Source organism: Leguminivora glycinivorella, chromosome 20, assembly GCF_023078275.1.
Source record: "Leguminivora glycinivorella isolate SPB_JAAS2020 chromosome 20, LegGlyc_1.1, whole genome shotgun sequence".
Lineage (NCBI taxonomy): Eukaryota > Metazoa > Arthropoda > Insecta > Lepidoptera > Tortricidae > Leguminivora > Leguminivora glycinivorella.
This window is the reverse complement of record NC_062990.1, coordinates 13,065,169-13,083,654: the sequence shown is the minus strand read 5'-3', so window position 1 is coordinate 13,083,654 and position 18,486 is coordinate 13,065,169. Positions and strand designations below refer to the sequence as shown.

General features: G+C 38.9%; 1 protein-coding gene, 1 non-coding gene and 1 pseudogene across 2 annotated transcripts in view; all 3 read right to left on the bottom strand.

The window, feature by feature from the left end:
• Positions 1–3,155: 3,155 nt before the first annotated feature.
• LOC125236938 (mitogen-activated protein kinase kinase kinase kinase 5) overlaps positions 3,156–18,486 on the bottom strand; it is a 104,982-nt gene continuing 89,651 nt past the window's right edge. Inside the window, exons 17-23 of the mRNA XM_048143857.1 lie at positions 14,780–14,914; positions 13,510–13,634; positions 12,809–12,941; positions 11,717–11,832; positions 9,516–9,651; positions 5,218–5,344; positions 3,156–3,633 (exon numbers count right to left, since the gene is read on the bottom strand). Of these exons, the coding sequence (XP_047999814.1) occupies positions 3,534–3,633; positions 5,218–5,344; positions 9,516–9,651; positions 11,717–11,832; positions 12,809–12,941; positions 13,510–13,634; positions 14,780–14,914 (872 nt within the window). The 3' untranslated portion in view covers positions 3,156–3,533. The remainder of the gene's footprint in view (positions 3,634–5,217; positions 5,345–9,515; positions 9,652–11,716; positions 11,833–12,808; positions 12,942–13,509; positions 13,635–14,779; positions 14,915–18,486) is intronic.
• LOC125237255 lies at positions 5,524–5,717 on the bottom strand. Its single transcript, XR_007178316.1, has one exon. It is a non-coding gene; the product is annotated as a U2 spliceosomal RNA (small nuclear RNA).
• LOC125237259 lies at positions 7,198–7,362 on the bottom strand (annotated as a pseudogene).

Genomic DNA, 18,486 nt, shown 5'->3' with positions numbered 1-18,486 from the left:
ACTCGAAACCGACGAGCGTGTATGAGAAACGCTATGAAAGTGTGTGAAGCGAAAGTGGTTTGTCAGGATCGTTACTGGAAGTCCGTCATCTCTGCCTACCCCTCTGGGAAACAGGCGTGATTGTATGTATGTATTTAATTCACTCCAAGCTGCCTTGAAAAAGAATTCGAAAAATGAGTAGGTAATTTATGATATACCTACTGGTTTCGGTAATACACTCACAACTTAAAATATAAGTCTATATGTTAAACTATGTAATATATCACAAATATCACAGTATAAAAAACATCAAAAATCATTGTAATATGATTTTAGAATTGTATTTCCTAAATAAATGTTTTTCATACTGTTTTATTCATGTAATGTCTTTTATTAGATGTTACTACCCCTTAAAATCAGATATTATTAAAGATTAATAATAATCACAATTATTTGGTTGTTACAATAACGAGGTACTATTAATAAATAAATATTTTCACTATGAAATGCGTATTGCATCAAATAAGTTCTAGATTGCTTATTCACTTAAGGTCTCATCCGTTAAATACAGAGACGACTAAAAAAAAAGTAAAGTAAACCTTTTTGTAAAAGTTTAAAGATATATTAAAAATCAATCTGGTGAACTCATAGAAAGCTTATCCATGCTAGTATCCATACTAATATTATGCATAGGAAAGTGTGTGTCTGTTTGTTTGTCCGCCTTTCACGGCAAGACGGAGCGACGTAATGACGTGATTTTTTAAGTGTAAATAGTTGAAGGGATGGAGAGTGACATAGGCTACTTTTTGTCTCTCTAACCCCCCACTTCCCTAAAATGGGAGGAGGAAGTTGTATGTGGCATTTTCTTTTTTTTTTCGAATTTAACGCGAGCGAAACCGCAAGCAAAAGGTAGTATAGTATTATAAGTCGAAGAGTGTGTGCCTCACATAATACAATTAAATAGATTACGCAACGATCAATAGATGGCGCTAGTTGTAGTAATTAACGAACCATAATAAATACACTATTTACGAGAATCATAACTGAATAAAGCATATACGTTTTATTTTTAAGTCGTCTCTGTTAAATATAATAGCGTTGCTGGTCTACGCAAAATTGGCTACAGTTAGAACAGGTTTTGTCAAAAAAACCTCAGACAAGTTAAATTTTGGCAAATGGATGTTCAGTTGGCATTACAAATGGGGTTACAGATGTTAGATGTAGTGCGAAAAGATTTGCCTTCGTATTGTTACGGAAACGTACGAACGTCTATTTACACGAGTACACACGTCTATTTACAGGTTTACACTATGTACGAGCCTAGGGTTGTAAATAGAAAAAAAACCAAATGTTTTTTTTTAGAATTGTGAAAAAAAACATGAAAAAAAACCGAGCACCTTGGTTTTTTCAATAACAATAACGTAAATTTTAATTCAATTAACATTCAGTATACAAACGTTTGTTGGGGAATCCCCGATGCTGCGTGTAGCGTGGGGAGGCGGTGGTGTTGCCAACAGTAAAAAGTGATAACTACCAACTACAGATTTCGTAAATGTTACTTTTATAAGACCAGAAATTAAAGTTATTCGATTAAATTCGTTTAATAGTTAACATTAAGTCTAAAAAACCGTATAAAAGTATTAACTACTTTCAAATTTTGAGATTTCGTACTTTAGAAAAAAAACATACTCCAGAAAAAAAACTGTTTTTTTTCACGTTTTTTTTCAAGCCAGAAAAAAAAAACCGTTTTTTTGCAACCCTATACGAGCCTAAGTACAAGATGTACTGACATTGACTGAACTAGCATGACAAATACGAACGTTTCCGGAAAAATACGAAGGAAACCCTTTTCACAATACATCTGTAGTCAATCGAGAATTTTACAGATGGCACCAGCATAGATTTTACCTGTCAATCTTATGGAGTGTCAAACACATTTTTTGGGAATTTTTATCAAAAAAGTAAAGATGTGCTAGCGGTAAAAGCGTGCGAGTTTCGTTCCGGAGGTCACGGGTTCGAACCCCGGCTCGCACCAATGAGATTTTCGGAATTGATGTGCGAAATGTCATTTGATATTTGCCAGTCGCTTTTCGGTGAAGGAAAACATCGTGAGAGAACCGGACTAATTCCAATAAGGTCTAGTTTACTCTTCGGGTTGGAAGTTCCGATGGCAGTCGCTTTCGAAAAAACTAGTGCCTCCGCCAAATCTTGGGATTAGTTATCAAAGCGAACCCCAAGCTCCCGTAGTAAATGCCGGGATAACGCAAGGAGGATGATGATATAAATTCTATGCCGCATCATCTATAAAAGTAATCATTATTAGATTATTTATAATGTTATTATATTATTTCGTTTTCTTTCAACCCCTTGTATGCTAAGAGTGCTGAAACTTGAGCAGTTTCATGTGCTCAGTCTACCCCTGTTGGTAAAATATACGTATGTATTTTGTTACATGGATATACATCGCACGATACATTACTTTTAATACATTACACCTGTTTTGAGTTGAATGTTATTAATATTTACTAACATGTTAAACACGAAAAAATTACGTAATATAAACGAAATTCGCTGTATAAAGTATAATTATTGCTTTTCAGAATTATAGTAGGTATTTGTGTCATCTTCAAGCAAAAGGTACCCTCTTATTTTTAGTTGTCAATAAAGCTCTTCTGTCGTAAATTCAATAAGTCTTTTATTACTTACATACAGAGTATGTAGGTACCTTTTTCTTGAAGACGTCACATTTTTTAGCTACATTCAATTAACATTCATGGCAGTGCTACATGGATTGTACATTCTGTTACTTCATTGGTCAAAAATTAAAACAAAATTATTGTATACATTTAACCTCTTTTTAATGAAATAGCCATGAGAGGTCAAAGTATGAACAAGTATATTCTTATAATATCAAATTAAAATAACGACAAAGAAAACTGCAAATGACAAATTGGCTTGCCAGACTATAGTAGTCTTCGTAAGGTTCTGTATGTATCATATTCTGGGGAATATCGGCACTACTTTGAAAAAAAAAAACTTGTATCTTCTTCTGTAAATGAAGAGAAAACTGTATTAAGTATGTATGGAATGCATATAGACTTACTGCGTTTTGTCTTTGAGGAGCAGCGTGAGATACGAGATTTTTTCAAAGTCGTGACCAGGTCGTGACGATATGTAAATAGGGCCTAAGATATCATAATGCCAAATGTTTAGTAGTTTTTAATTCGCGGATTAGTAATCTTCTAGATTTATATAAACATGGATTTCCGCAAAGTGACGACTCCATCGATTATCATCATGTACGTTAATAGGTACAGTCAACATAGTACATTACGATACAAGTGCGTAAAAAATGAAGTTCGAAACGAGTGGCGATAAATTAAAACACGACCGAAGGGACCAATATATTTCGGCATTTTGGCTTGTAAAGATGTTTGTGAACTCGTCCTTACATATATGTTTCGTATCATATGAAGTTCAAGTACCTGTCAGTATTGTATGTATGTATATTTTTTCCGTAAGTGTTAGTCACCCGTTCAAGGATGTATGTATGTCTAGTATGAGGCCTCATGCCCCGCCAGTATGTAGAGATCATTGCCGTCATCGCCAGACAGCGTGCTGCTTTGGAGCAGGTGCGATTCTAGCACCACCACCCTGGAAATCATTACAATGTGTTAATAAACTTCTTTCAACATATTTTAACGTTTATAGAAGGAAGGAAGGTTTTAATGGGCATCTTCAGAATTTGCCCCCCCCCCCCCCCCCTCAGTTAGCGTAATTTGTTAATGTTACATGACTGGCAACACTGTCCAGGACAGCCAACCTCCGGTCACCCCGCTGATCCAATGAGCGGCGGCCAGCGCCTCGACCTGCCGGACCAATAAGAATGAAGACTGAAGCGCCACAGTTTCCCCTTCGCGTCACTGTAAAGGCAAGGTGCACGGCACCAGCGACCCTTCTTTTTCTAACCAAAATCTCTCCCGCTACGTGTCCTAGACTCTTGAACCTATTGTATTGAAAATTCATTAAAAATGGTGATATTTTTCAACTGTTTTATTTAATGTTTCGGTTCCGGCTCAAACAGTTAACACAAATTAACTTACTGTCAGTTTTGTGACGACAATTAAGCATAAAATCTGTCTAAAAATTTACTTTTTCCACATTCTGAATGTAGTTTATCGCTTAAAGTTTATGTAATTAACCCAAAAACAATATTTTTATTGAAATTTCATGCTTAATTATCGTCACAAAACTGTCAGTGACTTAATTTTTGTTAACAACTTACGCTAATTTGGGGGTCCCAAATTCTGAGAATGCCCTAATGCGTTGTTCTGTATTTCATTATGTGAAAGTGAATGATCCCACCATTCATCGCTCGCGCTATCAGCGCGTCTCCTTCTAACCCTCGACGCAAAAAACGACAGGGTGTTATAATTATGTTTGACATGTCTGTCTGTCTGTGTGTGTGTCTGGCTGCGGCATCGTAGCTTCCGAACGGATGAACCGATTTAGATTTTTTATTGTTTGATAACCTAACCACAAAATTAAAATTTTGAAAAAACCCCCGACCGCGACATAGTTGACCGAATTTCATGAAACATGGCTAAGAACACTCCCGACTAACTCAGCTTTCAGACAAAAAAAACTAAATCAGAATCGGTTCATCCGTTCGGGAGCTACGATGCCACAGACAGACACACACACAGACAGACAAACAGACAGACAGACGGACAGACAGACACGTCAAACTTATAACACCCCTTCGTTTTTGCGTCGGGGGTTAAAAACTGAATTAGTCGGGTTTATTCTTAGCCATGTTTCATGGAAATCGGTCCCCTATGTCAGGGGTTATTTTTTTCAAAATTAGAAGAGCATTTCTTTTTTTTTTTGCCAATTAAAAAATTTTGATAAAGTTTTAGGGAATTTTAGGTCAATTGTACTCAGAATCACGAGTACTTTCAATCTCACTGGGAGACAAAATGTGTCCCAGAATTTCCATACCTACATTTTTGTTACTTTCCTCTTTTGTTACCCCATACAACATGTACGGAAAATGGTAACAAAAATCGTATGGGACAATTTTTTTAACTACTAGGATTGAAAAAGCTAGTAATTCTGAGTAGAAATAGCATTTTTTTTTTCAAAAATATCACACTTCATAAAAGTGGCAAAAAAAAAGAAATGCTCAGAAAGACTTTGTGGTTAAAAATGCACAAATTTTTCGTGATCGTTACTTACTTGTCGCTCCCCCGCAGACGGTACGCGCGGCTCTCGTCCGTGATTTCCTGCGTGACGTCCGCGTGCCGCAGCGACCGGCCTTGAACTCCGTGCCGGTGGAACGCCAGCACTGAGTCGGCTAGACACACTGACAAACATACAAAAGTTAATTGTTAAAATTCCATTATGAGCTCAAAAGATAGTTCCACTGTGGAGACACAATAAAATTCTCTCGGCATTCAGAATACGTACACTAATCATAATTAGCATAAGTAAACCGTAAACAATTTTCGTAATTAATTATTAATTAACTACGCCTTTCAAGTATATTTGTGGGCCAATCCCGGCGGCACTGCAATGCCGGGCCGACCCGTGACGGGAGTGGAGCGAGCCCCGAACATCCCGTCGGTTTACAAAAATCAGTTTAATATACTGGTCCCTCAGTGAGGGAACTTTCAGATCAGTGTTGCCAGACGGAATCTGAAGTATACAGTAGAAAAATGAATAAAAAACCAGTAGATCGGGAAAAAAAGCAGTAGACTACAAATATTGATACTAAGTGAAGAAGAATGAAAGAAAAATTATACTGTGACATGAACACGGTCCTGGAACTCTTTTAAGACTTCTCACGATTTCAAATTCATGAAGATTGGCGTTGATAGGTTTTGGAAAAAACATACGAAGGTCATTTTTGATAAACTTTTTTTCTTTCTTATCTATAATCAAATGTTTGTATGAAAAAAAAACCGACTCAGAATCCGGCGACACATCAAGAAAAAACTTATCCCATACAATTTTTACGAAGATAAACTTATTCCACACTAGCGGCCCGCCCCAGCTACGCATGGGGATTAAAAATGGTTATACATAGTAAGTTATCCGTAAAAGATAGACATATGCTTTCGCGGACTTTTATGTAAACCTATGAGAGATACAATATTTCGCCATACAGATCATGATATAGCTCAAACGGTTTGGGCAGCGTTTTCGATTAAGGCTCTCAGAAAGTGGGATTTTGTCCGACTTGTTTAGCAAATATCGTTATATTTCAAACAAAGTCTTCACAAATTATATGCTTAAATCTTCCCCAAGAATCACTTATTCATGGGTGAAAACCGCATGAAAATCCGTTCAGTAGTTTTTGAGTTTATCGCGAACACGCATAGACAGACGCGAAGGGGGACTTTGTTTTATAAGGTGTAGGATGCATTCAATTGATTCCATTCCTATTCAGTATCGATGGGGCAGTTGCACAAATAAGAACTTTTTCTCAAACTTGCAATGAAATGTTGTCGGGACTACTACGTTTCCGGTGAGCTGAGTGAAGATAATATTTCAGAGTACAGTTTACAGCAAAAAAAGCCTGCCTGTAAAGCACCCTCCATGTTTCTAAACGTCAAATGCTGACACTACACCACGACATTTAGTAATCAGAAAAAAAAAACATTAATAGTAGGTACTAATGCACCTGAATGTCACCGTTTAATAAGTTACCTCAGAGTTAAAAAAAAATTTGGCGCGGAATTAGGAGTTTTCTTTTTGCCTAGTAGATTTATTTTTTTCATATCATTGCAAGTTTGAGAAAAGTACTATTATTACATGCCTCGCCGTGAAAAGGGCTTACAGGCTTCGTATCACTATCCTACTCAGATGGATATACCTACACAGCATGTAAGCCCTTCTTTCCCGGCATCTGACGTAATGTACTATTATTTGATATGAATACAGAATATTAAACCATACAAACATCAAACTCTTGCACCCGCCTAAATCGCTATTGCTAATGCAAAGCTACCACTACACTACGAACAATCACATATAAAGTCTGTCAAGCGATTTCTGTCACTAGAAAAAAGCAGCAACTTTAAGAAACGAAGGGATGACAGTTGGCCCATAGAAAATTTTAATTTCGCGCCTTGACTAAGTTGTTGGACCGTCTATAATAAAAATTTGTGGCCAATCCAATTGTTTATACAAAAAATATCGATTTGGGAAAAAGCAGGTAGATTTCTTGAAAAATTACAAAAAAAGCAGTAGATCAGTAGATTTTTTCAAAATCAGGTAGATCTACTGCTAAATCAGTAGATCTGGCAACACTGTTTCAGATATTAAGCTGAAAAGAACAGATACTACACTTTGATCTTAGCCAAAAGGCCGAGAAGCGATAACTGCACAGTAGTAGTGGGTGTCGTCTCAATACCCCCTCGGGGGTTTGGGGATGCTGCTCGGGGCATCGGCCCCTTTCAGCGGTTTCTTCCGCCAGCCATAAATATGGCTGGGTCCTTGGGGGGGAGCGGTTGCTCCGGTGGGGTCTTGTCCGGTGTTCTTCTCACACCGGCGAGCTCAAGCCAGCTGGGTGGGACCCCGTTGGGGGAGGCCCGGCTAGCGAACATCAGCCGGTGTCAGGGTGGTGTCATGTCCGAGGTGGTCAGTCCGGTGTGACAGGGGCCGCGGGCGCGAGCTCGCGCGGCAGGCCCCTGTGGTCGGGCGGGCGTGCGTGGTAGGGCGCTATGTCACGTAAGTGACCAAAGCGCGACTGGTCCGCACGCTCGAACATCCGACCCGTCAGGCGAGCTACGAAGTCTCGTAGCGGCTCTAATTTCAGGTCCCGGGCTATCACGTCGTTCCGCACATAGCGGGGGGCTCCAACGACGGCGCGTAAGGATAGCGACTGCTGGGAGTCGAGTCGCTTCCTGTTGCACTCTCCCACCAGCGCATACCACGCGGGGGCTGCATAGGTTAGGCGTGACCGGACGTATGTCTTGTACACGCCCAACTTTACGCGGAGGGATAGCCGGGACTGTAGTACCGGGCCAAGGAGGGTGCGAGCGGCACGCGTCTGGGCAATCACGTTGCGCACGTGAGGGGCCATGGTGAGGCGGCGGTCGATGGTCACCCCTAGGTATTTAACCGTGGGGGTCCACTCGACGGCCTGCCCCAGGAGCGTGAGACGCGGCGGCATCAGCACCTTCCGGGAAATGGCGATCGCCTGGGTCTTCGCAACGTTGACTGACAGCCTCCACTGCTTCAGCCAAGGGGGGAGGGCCTCTAGCGCACACTGGGCCTTGTGCGCTGCGTGTGACAGGCGGATGGACGACGTGATGAAGGCGGCGTCGTCGGCGTATAGCGCGAGCGTAACGCCCTCGCTCGCCGGGATATCATCGGTATAACGCCCGTAGCACACGGGCGAGAGGCAACTCCCTTGGGGCACGCCGGCGAGAATAGGCCGGTCGGTTGACACGGCGTCTTCTACCGCCACGTGGAAGCGGCGGTTCTCCAGGAAGGTGGCCACGATCTTGACTATTCGACGAGGAGTAGTAGACGTGGACAGCTTGTAGAGGAGGCCGGGGTGCCATACGCGATCGAACGCCTTCTCCATGTCCAGATCTTGCTCGAAAAGGGTCATTGAATCAGGAAAAATCTTAACACCGCGTTGTACGATTTCCACTGGAGGTGCACAGCGACATCTAGCGGCGAATTTAGTAAACTTTTTACACTGGTATGCTCAGTCAAATTTACGCCTTATAATTATGAAAATACAACGTAAAATCAAAATGTTTAACCACTTACTTATCAAGCATACTTCCAAAAATTATCTATCTCGAAATTATAAGGCTATTTCAAGCGATTTACAAGAAAAACTCAAATTTTGTACGTACTAAGAATTTATACTTATTTTTAAGGTTCCGTACCAAAAAGGTACAAAAGGAACCCTTTTGGTGCGAATCTGTCCGTCCGTCTGTCTGTTTATCATTCAGAAACGTCTGCGAGCGATTCTACATTCACACCGCCGGCGGGACCAACTTAGCGACTGCTCCGGCATTTTTCCTTTTCATTTAAATTGTTTGAGAATTGATAATGAATGAAATACGTTTATAAGTTTTATATTATCGTCAAATTATTATAATTTATTAATACCTTTAAACGAGCAAATTGTATATTCATTTATTTATATATATAATATACCGATCTCGAAAACCGCTCTAACGATTAAGCTGAAATTTGTTATGTGGGGGTTTTCGGGGGTGAAAAATCGACCTAGCGCAGCCTTAGATCCCGGAAAACGCGAATTTTCTTTTCATGCGTTTTTCTTTCGCGTTAGGAAACGTAAAATATGGTCGTTAATTTCGCCGACCGCGGGTCGGCTCCGCGTAGCTCAGTCGTACGAGGTCGGTCTAAATGTTCACAGACAGATCGCAGGTGTCAGGGTTTCGAATCCCGGCCAGAAAGTAAGTTTTTCTTTTTTGGATTTATAAGTTTTTTTTTCTAAAGACATGATATAATAAAATAAAACCGGTCGTAAATAATAATGTACTCACATATGCTATCGATGTTGAAATCGAACTCTATCCTCGGCAGGAGTTTATTCTTTCGTTTCTCGTCCTCTCGCCGCGAGTCCAGCGCGGGAGGTAACACGGGAATTATGTCCACCACGTTCTCGTGACACACCAACACCTACAACATTAGAGTATTAGTACAAGCAGGGGCGGCTCACTCCGCGATTCTATCGCCGTGCTACAAGTACATGCTGGCGGCCGCGAGTTCGCGGCCTAATCAGGGGTGGCGCGCGTTCTCACGGAACGCACGTTCGCACTTTCTATTGTTATTTTACGTCGCGAGTTTTTTTTAAGGTTCATATATGCGATGTCCACGTGTGGGCTCACAGTGCTAAGTTAAATAGACATCATGAATAAAATATGTACCATAGGACATTCTTAGTATTCTTACACAGATCTACTATTGATTTAAGTCCCACGAAAAAATTCAATAACGCTTGTGATGTTGGAACTTAAACCAAAATACTGTATATATACCTAGAAAGTACCCAAGACTTAAATATAATAGTATAAAAATTTATCTGAGTAATTAATTCGTTTTAATCCATAGGAAACCCTATCATCCGACGCTGCGCACTTGCGGCTGGTCTCTTTGTTAAAATTTTGTAGGCATTTAAAAAGGCGGCATTTCGTGAACATCTCAATTAAACATTAGTACTGACATTTAATGTGTTCACATTTGCTAGTTCGGCCCGACGGGCCCGACATTTTTCAGCCAAAAGATTAAAACTATGTACCACAACCTTTCCTTACATTCTCAAGGCTGATTTGTATGTATGTGTTAGAAAATACTGTTACGAATTGATAATCATCATGGCCAGACCTTTCGTCGATAGTACTTTTTCCTTTTCGATGTTAGATGGCGCTAGTAGTGGACGAAATTATTACAACGGATGTAAAAATGTTTAGTAAAATAATTAATCAACCACTTGAGACGTTGATATAGAGATAGTTGTAGGGACCACTTTAAAAATCTAGGAATTCTGACATCCGTATCAATATATATCTATGAGGTATTATTATATGTGAGAAGAAACCAAAGTGAATTTGTATGTACTAAGGATATAAGTGCACGCCCAACAAGATATCCAGATGATCTGAGACCAGTAAAATGTAGATTAAATATTACAAAAAAATGTCCTAAGATAATGGCTCAGAAATTATATAATAAGCTACCAAAACGAACTAAAGCCGAAACTAATGTCAACACTTTCAGTCGCCAAGTAAAGAAATTGCTACTAGATAAAACATTGTACAGCATAAAGGAATACTTAAATAATGAATACTAATGCCACTGCAAAAATGCTTAAATTATGTCACATTGATTATATTGTAATTGAAAATAAATGATGTCTATTGTATGTATTAATAATAATAATCTTGTTAATTATCTAATATTTAATAACTCTATATTTCTGACGATCTTAATATGTATTCATTTTTATATTCGTTTGTAATAAAAACATGTAATACTTATTGAGAAATAAATGAATCTGAATCTGAATCTGAATCTGATAAGATGTAGATGTTATAACCGTATTTTTATCAGGTGTTAGAATGTTCTTTAGAACATAATATCCTCTTTCGCTCTCCCAGCATTTGCCACGGCTCATGGGAGCTTGGGGTCCGCTTTGACAACTAATCCCAAGATTTGGCGTAGGCACTAGTTTTTACGAAAGCGACTGCCATCTGACCTTCCAACCCAAAGGGTAAACTAGACCTTATTGGAATTAGTCCGGTTTCCTCACGATGTTTTCCTTCACCGAAAAGCGACTGGCAAAAATCAAATGACATTTCGCACATACATACATACAATCACGCCTGTATCCCATGAAGGGGTATGCAGAGCACATGAAACTACTAAAGTATCAGTGCCACTCTTGGCAAATAAGGGGTTGATAGAAAACGAAACCGTGACATTGCAATGACAGGTTGCCAGCCTGTCGCCCACGCCACAATTAAACCCATATCCCACAGTCGCGTTTTACGACACCCACGGGAAGAAAGGGGGTGGTGAAATTCTTAACCCGTCACCACACGGGCTAAGAATTTCACACGTAAATTCCGAAAAACTCATTGGTGCGAGCCGGGGTTCGAACCCGCGACCTCCGGAACGAAAGTCGCACGTACTTACCGCTAGGCTACCAGCGCTTTATAACATAATATTTTGAACTTATATTTACCGTGTCCTTATCAATCTGGTGGACAGCCCGTAGTGTGTGCAGTCTCTCCCCGCGCGGTACGACCGTGTTGCTGCCGCCGCAGATATTCAGCTCGTCCGAATGGAACCAGGTTGCACCTAGAAAACATTTAAATGCATATTAATATTAAAAACTAAAATATAACCAAAATAAAATGCTATTAATAATAGTTTTAGCAATTTAAAAAATCACGACTTATTTTACATTTTTTGCGATAGCAACGCCATCTCTTAGCAGAAAGGCTAAACTGACTACTGCAAAAACCGGCCAAGAGCGTGTCGGGCCACGCTCAGTGTAGGGTTCCGTAGTTTTCCGTATTTTTCTCAAAAACTACTGAACCTATCAAGTTCAAAACAATTTTTCTAGAAAGTCTTTATAAAGTTCTACTTTTGTGATTTTTTCATATTTTTTAAACATATGGTTCAAAAGTTAGAGGGGGGGACGCACTTCTTTTTCCTTTAGGAGCGATTATTTCTGAAAATATTAATATTATCAAAAAACGATCTTAGTAAACCCCTATTCATTTTTAAATACCTATCCAAAAATATATCACACGTTGGGGTTGGAATGAAAAAAAATATCAGCCCCCACTTTACATGTAGGGCCGTACCCTAATAAAAATAAAAAATAAAACATTTTTTATTTTTGCACTTTGTCGGCGTGATTAATATACATATTGGTACCAAATTTCAGCTTTCTAGTGCTAACGGTTACTGAGATTATCCGCGGACGGACGGACGGACAGACAGACATGGCGAAACTATAAGGGTTCCTAGTTGACTACGGAACCCTAAAAAAGATGGATCTGATTGGCATTGTGCAAAGTGCAGTGAAGTAAGAAATGTCTCTGATAACATGTAGTTGTCACTGTCAGTCGAAGCGGAACCGAGGTTAAAAAATATGAGATTTGAGGCTTTCTTATTTTATTTATTAACAAAAATAAGGTTTGTATACTATTTTTCTGTTCTATTCGACGAAGCCGAGATGCGGTAACTTCGTTTAGCGCAGACGTCTGAAATTTGACGCTTTCCGGTTGGAGGACAGAAAAGGTAATAAAACTAATAAAGCATGTACCTGAGTTAATGTTTAACAGGCATAATCGGAGCGGGCGGCGGGTGGCGCCCACGCATACTAACGGAGACTCCAATTCTGGAGTTATGATCAGCTCAAACACCAGGAGAGGGGTTGGAAGCACGCAGTCTATGTTCTGAAAACAGTCATTAACAATATTAAATTAATGTTTTAGAGTCTGTTGTACTCGTGGAATACATATCAGAATACAGCTTATATTAATTCTACGTTTGCCCGGGGCATCGTCCCCAGGACGCTTGCCGCGTTTCCTCGCTGTATGGCTAGGCTCAGTCGTTGTGCAAGGAAATTGGCCGTGCGTAGGTCACCAGACACCCAGATAAGTTTAGTGGAAACCTCCTTTACAAACTGCTTGGTGTCTGATGACCTAGAACAGTCGTGAAATGTATGGAATCCAATACATTCCACGATTTCCACGACTCTTTTCTTTCCGAACAGACTCTATATATTATGTGAAGTGATGTGTTTGAATTCCTACTACTGATAGAGATAATTTTAAACATCATATTTAGTCTCAATGTTGTAAATTATCTGTGAGTATGCCGATCGGGACATCGAATAATGTTCGACTTGTCTCATTTGGATTTACACGTTCTTAGGAAGTATTTGGCATTTTTAAAGATTGATATTAATTTTAAAACACGATCGAATATACAAGTAAGAAATAGATATAATTACTGTCTTACCTTGAGCAGCATGAACTTGTGCAGCGGATCGTACCATTGCATCAAGAAGAGACCGTGGGGAGTCGCCCCGCAGAGGTATTTATATCCGTTGTACGGGTTACGGGCCACGGCACAGCGGATACAACCTGAAATAAATATATTCAATACTATGTAAAAAAATCGGCCAAGAGCGTGTCGGGCCATGCTCAGTGTAGGATTCCGTAGTTTCCCGTATTTTTCTCAAAAACTATTCAACCTATCAAGTTCAAAACATTTTTCCTAGAATCTCTTTATAAAGTTCTACTTTTGTGATTTTTTTCATATTTTTTCAATATGAACTTATGGTTTAAAGTTAAAAGTTAGAGAGCCACATATTGTTTTAAACTTTTGGAGCGATTATTTCCGAAATCATTAACAATGTCAAAAAAATCATTAAACCCCTATTAATTTTTACATACCTATCCAACAATATATCACACGTAAGGGTTGAAATGAAAAAAAAAAACATTACCCACTTTACGTGCAGGGGGGGGGGTGTACCCTAATAAAACTTTTTTTTTCGATTTTATATTTTACCACTTTGTCGCGGCGTGATTGTACCAAATTTCAGCTTTCTAGTGCTAACGGTCACTGAGATTATCCGCGGACGGACGGACGGACGGACGGAAAGACAGACATGGCGAAACTATAAGGGTTCCTAGTTGACTGACTACAGAACCCTAAAAAGGGGTAGAGTAACAAGTAGTACTTCCCTAAAAATGGAGGATGGAAGTTAGAATGGAAAATTCCGCAATATTCGAATTTAACGCGAGCGAAGCAGCGGGCAAAAGCTAGTTTATAATAAATAATAATAAGACGTGGTGGAGGAAATTGGACACAGGAAGTGGAGATGGGCTGGGCATTAACCATCTAGTCGCTGGGCGAGACAAACTATGGTATTTAAGCCCGCTAAGGCCGTTTTCACATTATCCAATCCGATATCGGATGTCGGAAGGATTTCAATAGAAAAAATCCAAAATGGCGCTTGTAATGTATGGGATATTGGTCCGGCATCCGATATCGGATCGGATAATGTGAAAACGCACTAACACCCGCGGTCGCGGCAAGCCGCCCCTTAGATGGAGAGATGACATCTACCAACTAGCTGGCGTTAACTGGATCCGGATGGCAATGGACCGACAAGCGTGGAGGAATGGAGAGGAGGCCTGTGTCCGTATGTCCGAAGACGGGCGCTTTAAAGGCTGCTATAGACAGATAGATAGAAAATAAAAAATAAATATTTTGAATATACCTCTAGTATCGGGAACGCGCGTGGTGAGCGAAAACCGTCTTGGAAGAAGACGAGGTGGTAACACTCGTAGAGATTTGTTGCCGCGCGCACCAATTAGAGCTAGCAATTCGTGCCGGTATAGAGATGGCGTTTTTCCTGTAAACCAAAATATAAAAATAGTTTAAAACAACACCTAGCTGTACATATACAAAGTGGCATAAGGTACAGCGGAGCAAATATCGACTGGGGGCCATTGTAACTAATTTTAATTTCCACTATGATGTCGAGTTCTACACGTATCCACTGAAATGAAATGAAATGAAATGAAATATTTATTTTCCAAGTAGGCATATTACAATGCGCTTATGAACGTCAAATAAAACTACGCCGGCTCTAACCCTACGCCTCAGCCTCGAGAAGATTTCAGTCCCCCCTCAGTTGGAGGAGGGTATCCACTATGGGACCGGCAAGAAACTCGGCGGGCCACTTTTTTTTTTTTTTTTAATTTATTTATTTACTGTAAGGTTTACTTAAATTACATTTACAAAAGTGCCACTATTGTAAACCTCTGGGGTTTATGTAATAGTTGGCGAGATCGCGCGGTCCGATCCGCGTTTGCTTAAAACTTAAAACAATTGTTAGGTAGTTACGTTATTTTCCTGTTGAAGCCGTCATTGTATTCTTCACTGTTGTTAATTTATTTAAAGACGGTCTTAAGTGTTATGTATAAGGATCAATTTACAATGACGGCTCTTACAGGTGCATGATAAACCTATAATAATCTATACTAAACACATTTAAGAGTTTTGAATGATTCACAGTTATTTTCATTAGACATAGAAATCAATAAAGTAATCACGGTCCATATCCTGGTCAATATAAGTCTAAACACTTATTATACTTATATCTGTTTCTATAGGTATGTGCATTTATCTAGACTTAAATAGTATTTTTTTATTGCAGTTATACATTTGTTGCTGTTTTCAGTAGTGTTGGTTAACTCATTTAATATATTGCTAGGTAAGGTATTTAATATAAATGGGAGCAGAAAGTCTGTTACTCTTTTACCGTATACATTGCTACTTTTTGGAATAGGATATGCGGGTAGGTAGTCTAGGGAACGTAGATTATTGGAACGAGTCTTTTTATCTAGCGAAGGTATGGTATCACAAGCTTCTGTAATTAAGGACAAACAAAAGCGGTTAAAAACGTTAATGACATTACAATGTTTGAATAAACCCTTTCTATCATTTTTATACTTTTCTTTGATTTTATTCGGTACAATTGTTTTTAAGATTGTTGATTGTAGATTGTAGATTTGTTCCATGTACGTTTTATAAGTCCGGCCATAGCTTGTGATACCATAACATATAGTTGAGTCAGCGAGTGATAGGTAAAGCATTCGTAATATGTTGTATGGAAGTTTATATTTAAGCAAGGTTAAATTGGCCAAAATGGACCTAAGTTTTGAACACACGTGATCTATGTGTGGCCCCCAGTTGAAATTATTATCTATAATTAGGCCTAAGTATGTGTGTTGTTTGACTAGTTCGAGTTTTTCACATTTACAGTTATTATTAGGGTTATGTAAGCAGTCGTGTGTATGTGCTATGATTTTAGGGACTCGTATTTCTTTAGTGTATGGTGATCTTATGTGGATAATTTTAGTTTTTTTTATGTTTATTGCAAGACCTACGTCATGTGCCCATTTGCATAGTAAGTTCTTTTCAAAACATTACATCTTATAATTAACATGCATTAAAAAAAAACAAGATACAATTTAATAAGCAAAAGTATTCATAAAAAAAAAAAATAACACAAGAAATTATACAAAGTACAAAGCTATTATGATTATTAATAAGAGATGTTAGAGATGTATAGAGTCTCTAAGTGTCAAAGTACATCTAAAAAAATTATACATGAAGAAAAAAAACGAATAACTAAAATAACTTTAGAGTGAACACGCCTACCATATATAAACGGTGGACACTCTTTTATAATGCAAACATTGTAAAACATGGAAAAAATGGACCAGTTACCCAAGTCAAGATTGGCCCCGCTGTACCTTACACTAAAATGTGCAGTGTCTGTAACTGAAGTAAATGTCCTCAAGATTCGAATTTGGGAGGAAGTAGATTATACAGGTTGTATTTTAACAAAGAGGATCGAGTATTATAGAGAATGACTGTCAAAGTAAAATGTGTAATCACAGTGCATAGACTGCCATCTCTCGACACAAGCTTAAATCTTTTGAACCTCAGTTTTGACAATTTGGCCCATATTCTTAGCTTGATATGTTTTAAAATGTCAAATATTAATATTAGCGCCATCTAGCCGAGCGTACCCCAAAGGTGTATCGCCATCTAGCTCACCGTACCTTTATCTGTATGGTTTTGGGGTACGTTTTTTTCTTAGACTTTATCGGTCTTTACGAAGTTATATAGGTCTTTGATTTTAATAATGAGTCAGTGAGGGTAGCTGCCAGATTCCGTTCTGTGGTCTTAGAAAATTCGATTTTAACCCTTAAATGCATGACCTTGACAAAGATTTATTCGAATTTGAATTTTGACTTGCTGTCAATTAGAGATGGGCCGAATACGAATATTCGGCCGAACATTCGGTTCAGCTGTTACCGAACCGAACATTCGGCCGAATATTCGGTTCCACTATATTTAATACCTGGCTTAGAGTTAAAAACCTTTTCAATGGTTGGTAATGGGTACTAACTATGGCTCTTAATGTTCCTATAATTTAGTGCATAAGAACATTTCGATTTTTGTTTCTTAAGCTACCTTATTTTTACTTTTTTACATTATTTTTTTTTATACTACGTCGGTGGCAAACAAGCATACGGCCCGCCTGATGTAAAGCGGTCACCGTAACCTATGGACGCCTGCAACTCAAACAGTGTCACAAGCGCGTTGCCACCCTATTAGAAACTTGTACACTCCCTTTTGTTGCTCCTGTTGCCTTTTGCTCCCTATTATTGTAGGTACTTATATTTTACGCATTTTTAACGGATGTATATCTATATTCCTAAAGTTTTTTCTTCGATTTTTAGATCGCCTAATATTTTTTGGCATAATGATCATTTGGCCTAATTTAAATGTCCTAATATTGTTTCGCCTAACGCCGTTAAAACCCACTTTTTTAGAAGCGATTCGGATTTGTGTGAGGTCACAGTTCTAACCTAACCTAAACCTACCTTTCTAACAGCGAATCGGTTCTGAGTAATGTCATTTTTGGGGCAAAATTTAAATTATGCCAAATGGTCGTTAGGCCAAAAGAGCGTTAGGCATTTCATAATTCGGCCAAATGAGTTAGGCCAAGTGATTTTCGAACAAACGTCATTAGGAATGTAGAGGTAGTCCCATTTTTAACCCCCTTTGGTCCTTAGAATCCTGAAATAGGATGTTATTATCCCATGAATTACGAAACAAGTTGCGCTATTTATTTACTTTATTTATTCGGTAAATATTCGGCAATGTAACCGAACTATTCGGGCGAATACGAACATTGAAAAACTTGCCGAATATGCCGAATACCGAATATTTACCGAATATTCGGCCCATCTCTACGTGTCAATAGTCAAAAATGCATGATGCATATATACATCACTATGCATTTAAGGGTTAAATGAATGAAGATTGTTTGTAGGAGGAAGGGCATAGCGAATGGTATTCCGCTTTGTGTGGTAGGGCACAGCACAAGTTTTTAATGGGTTGGCA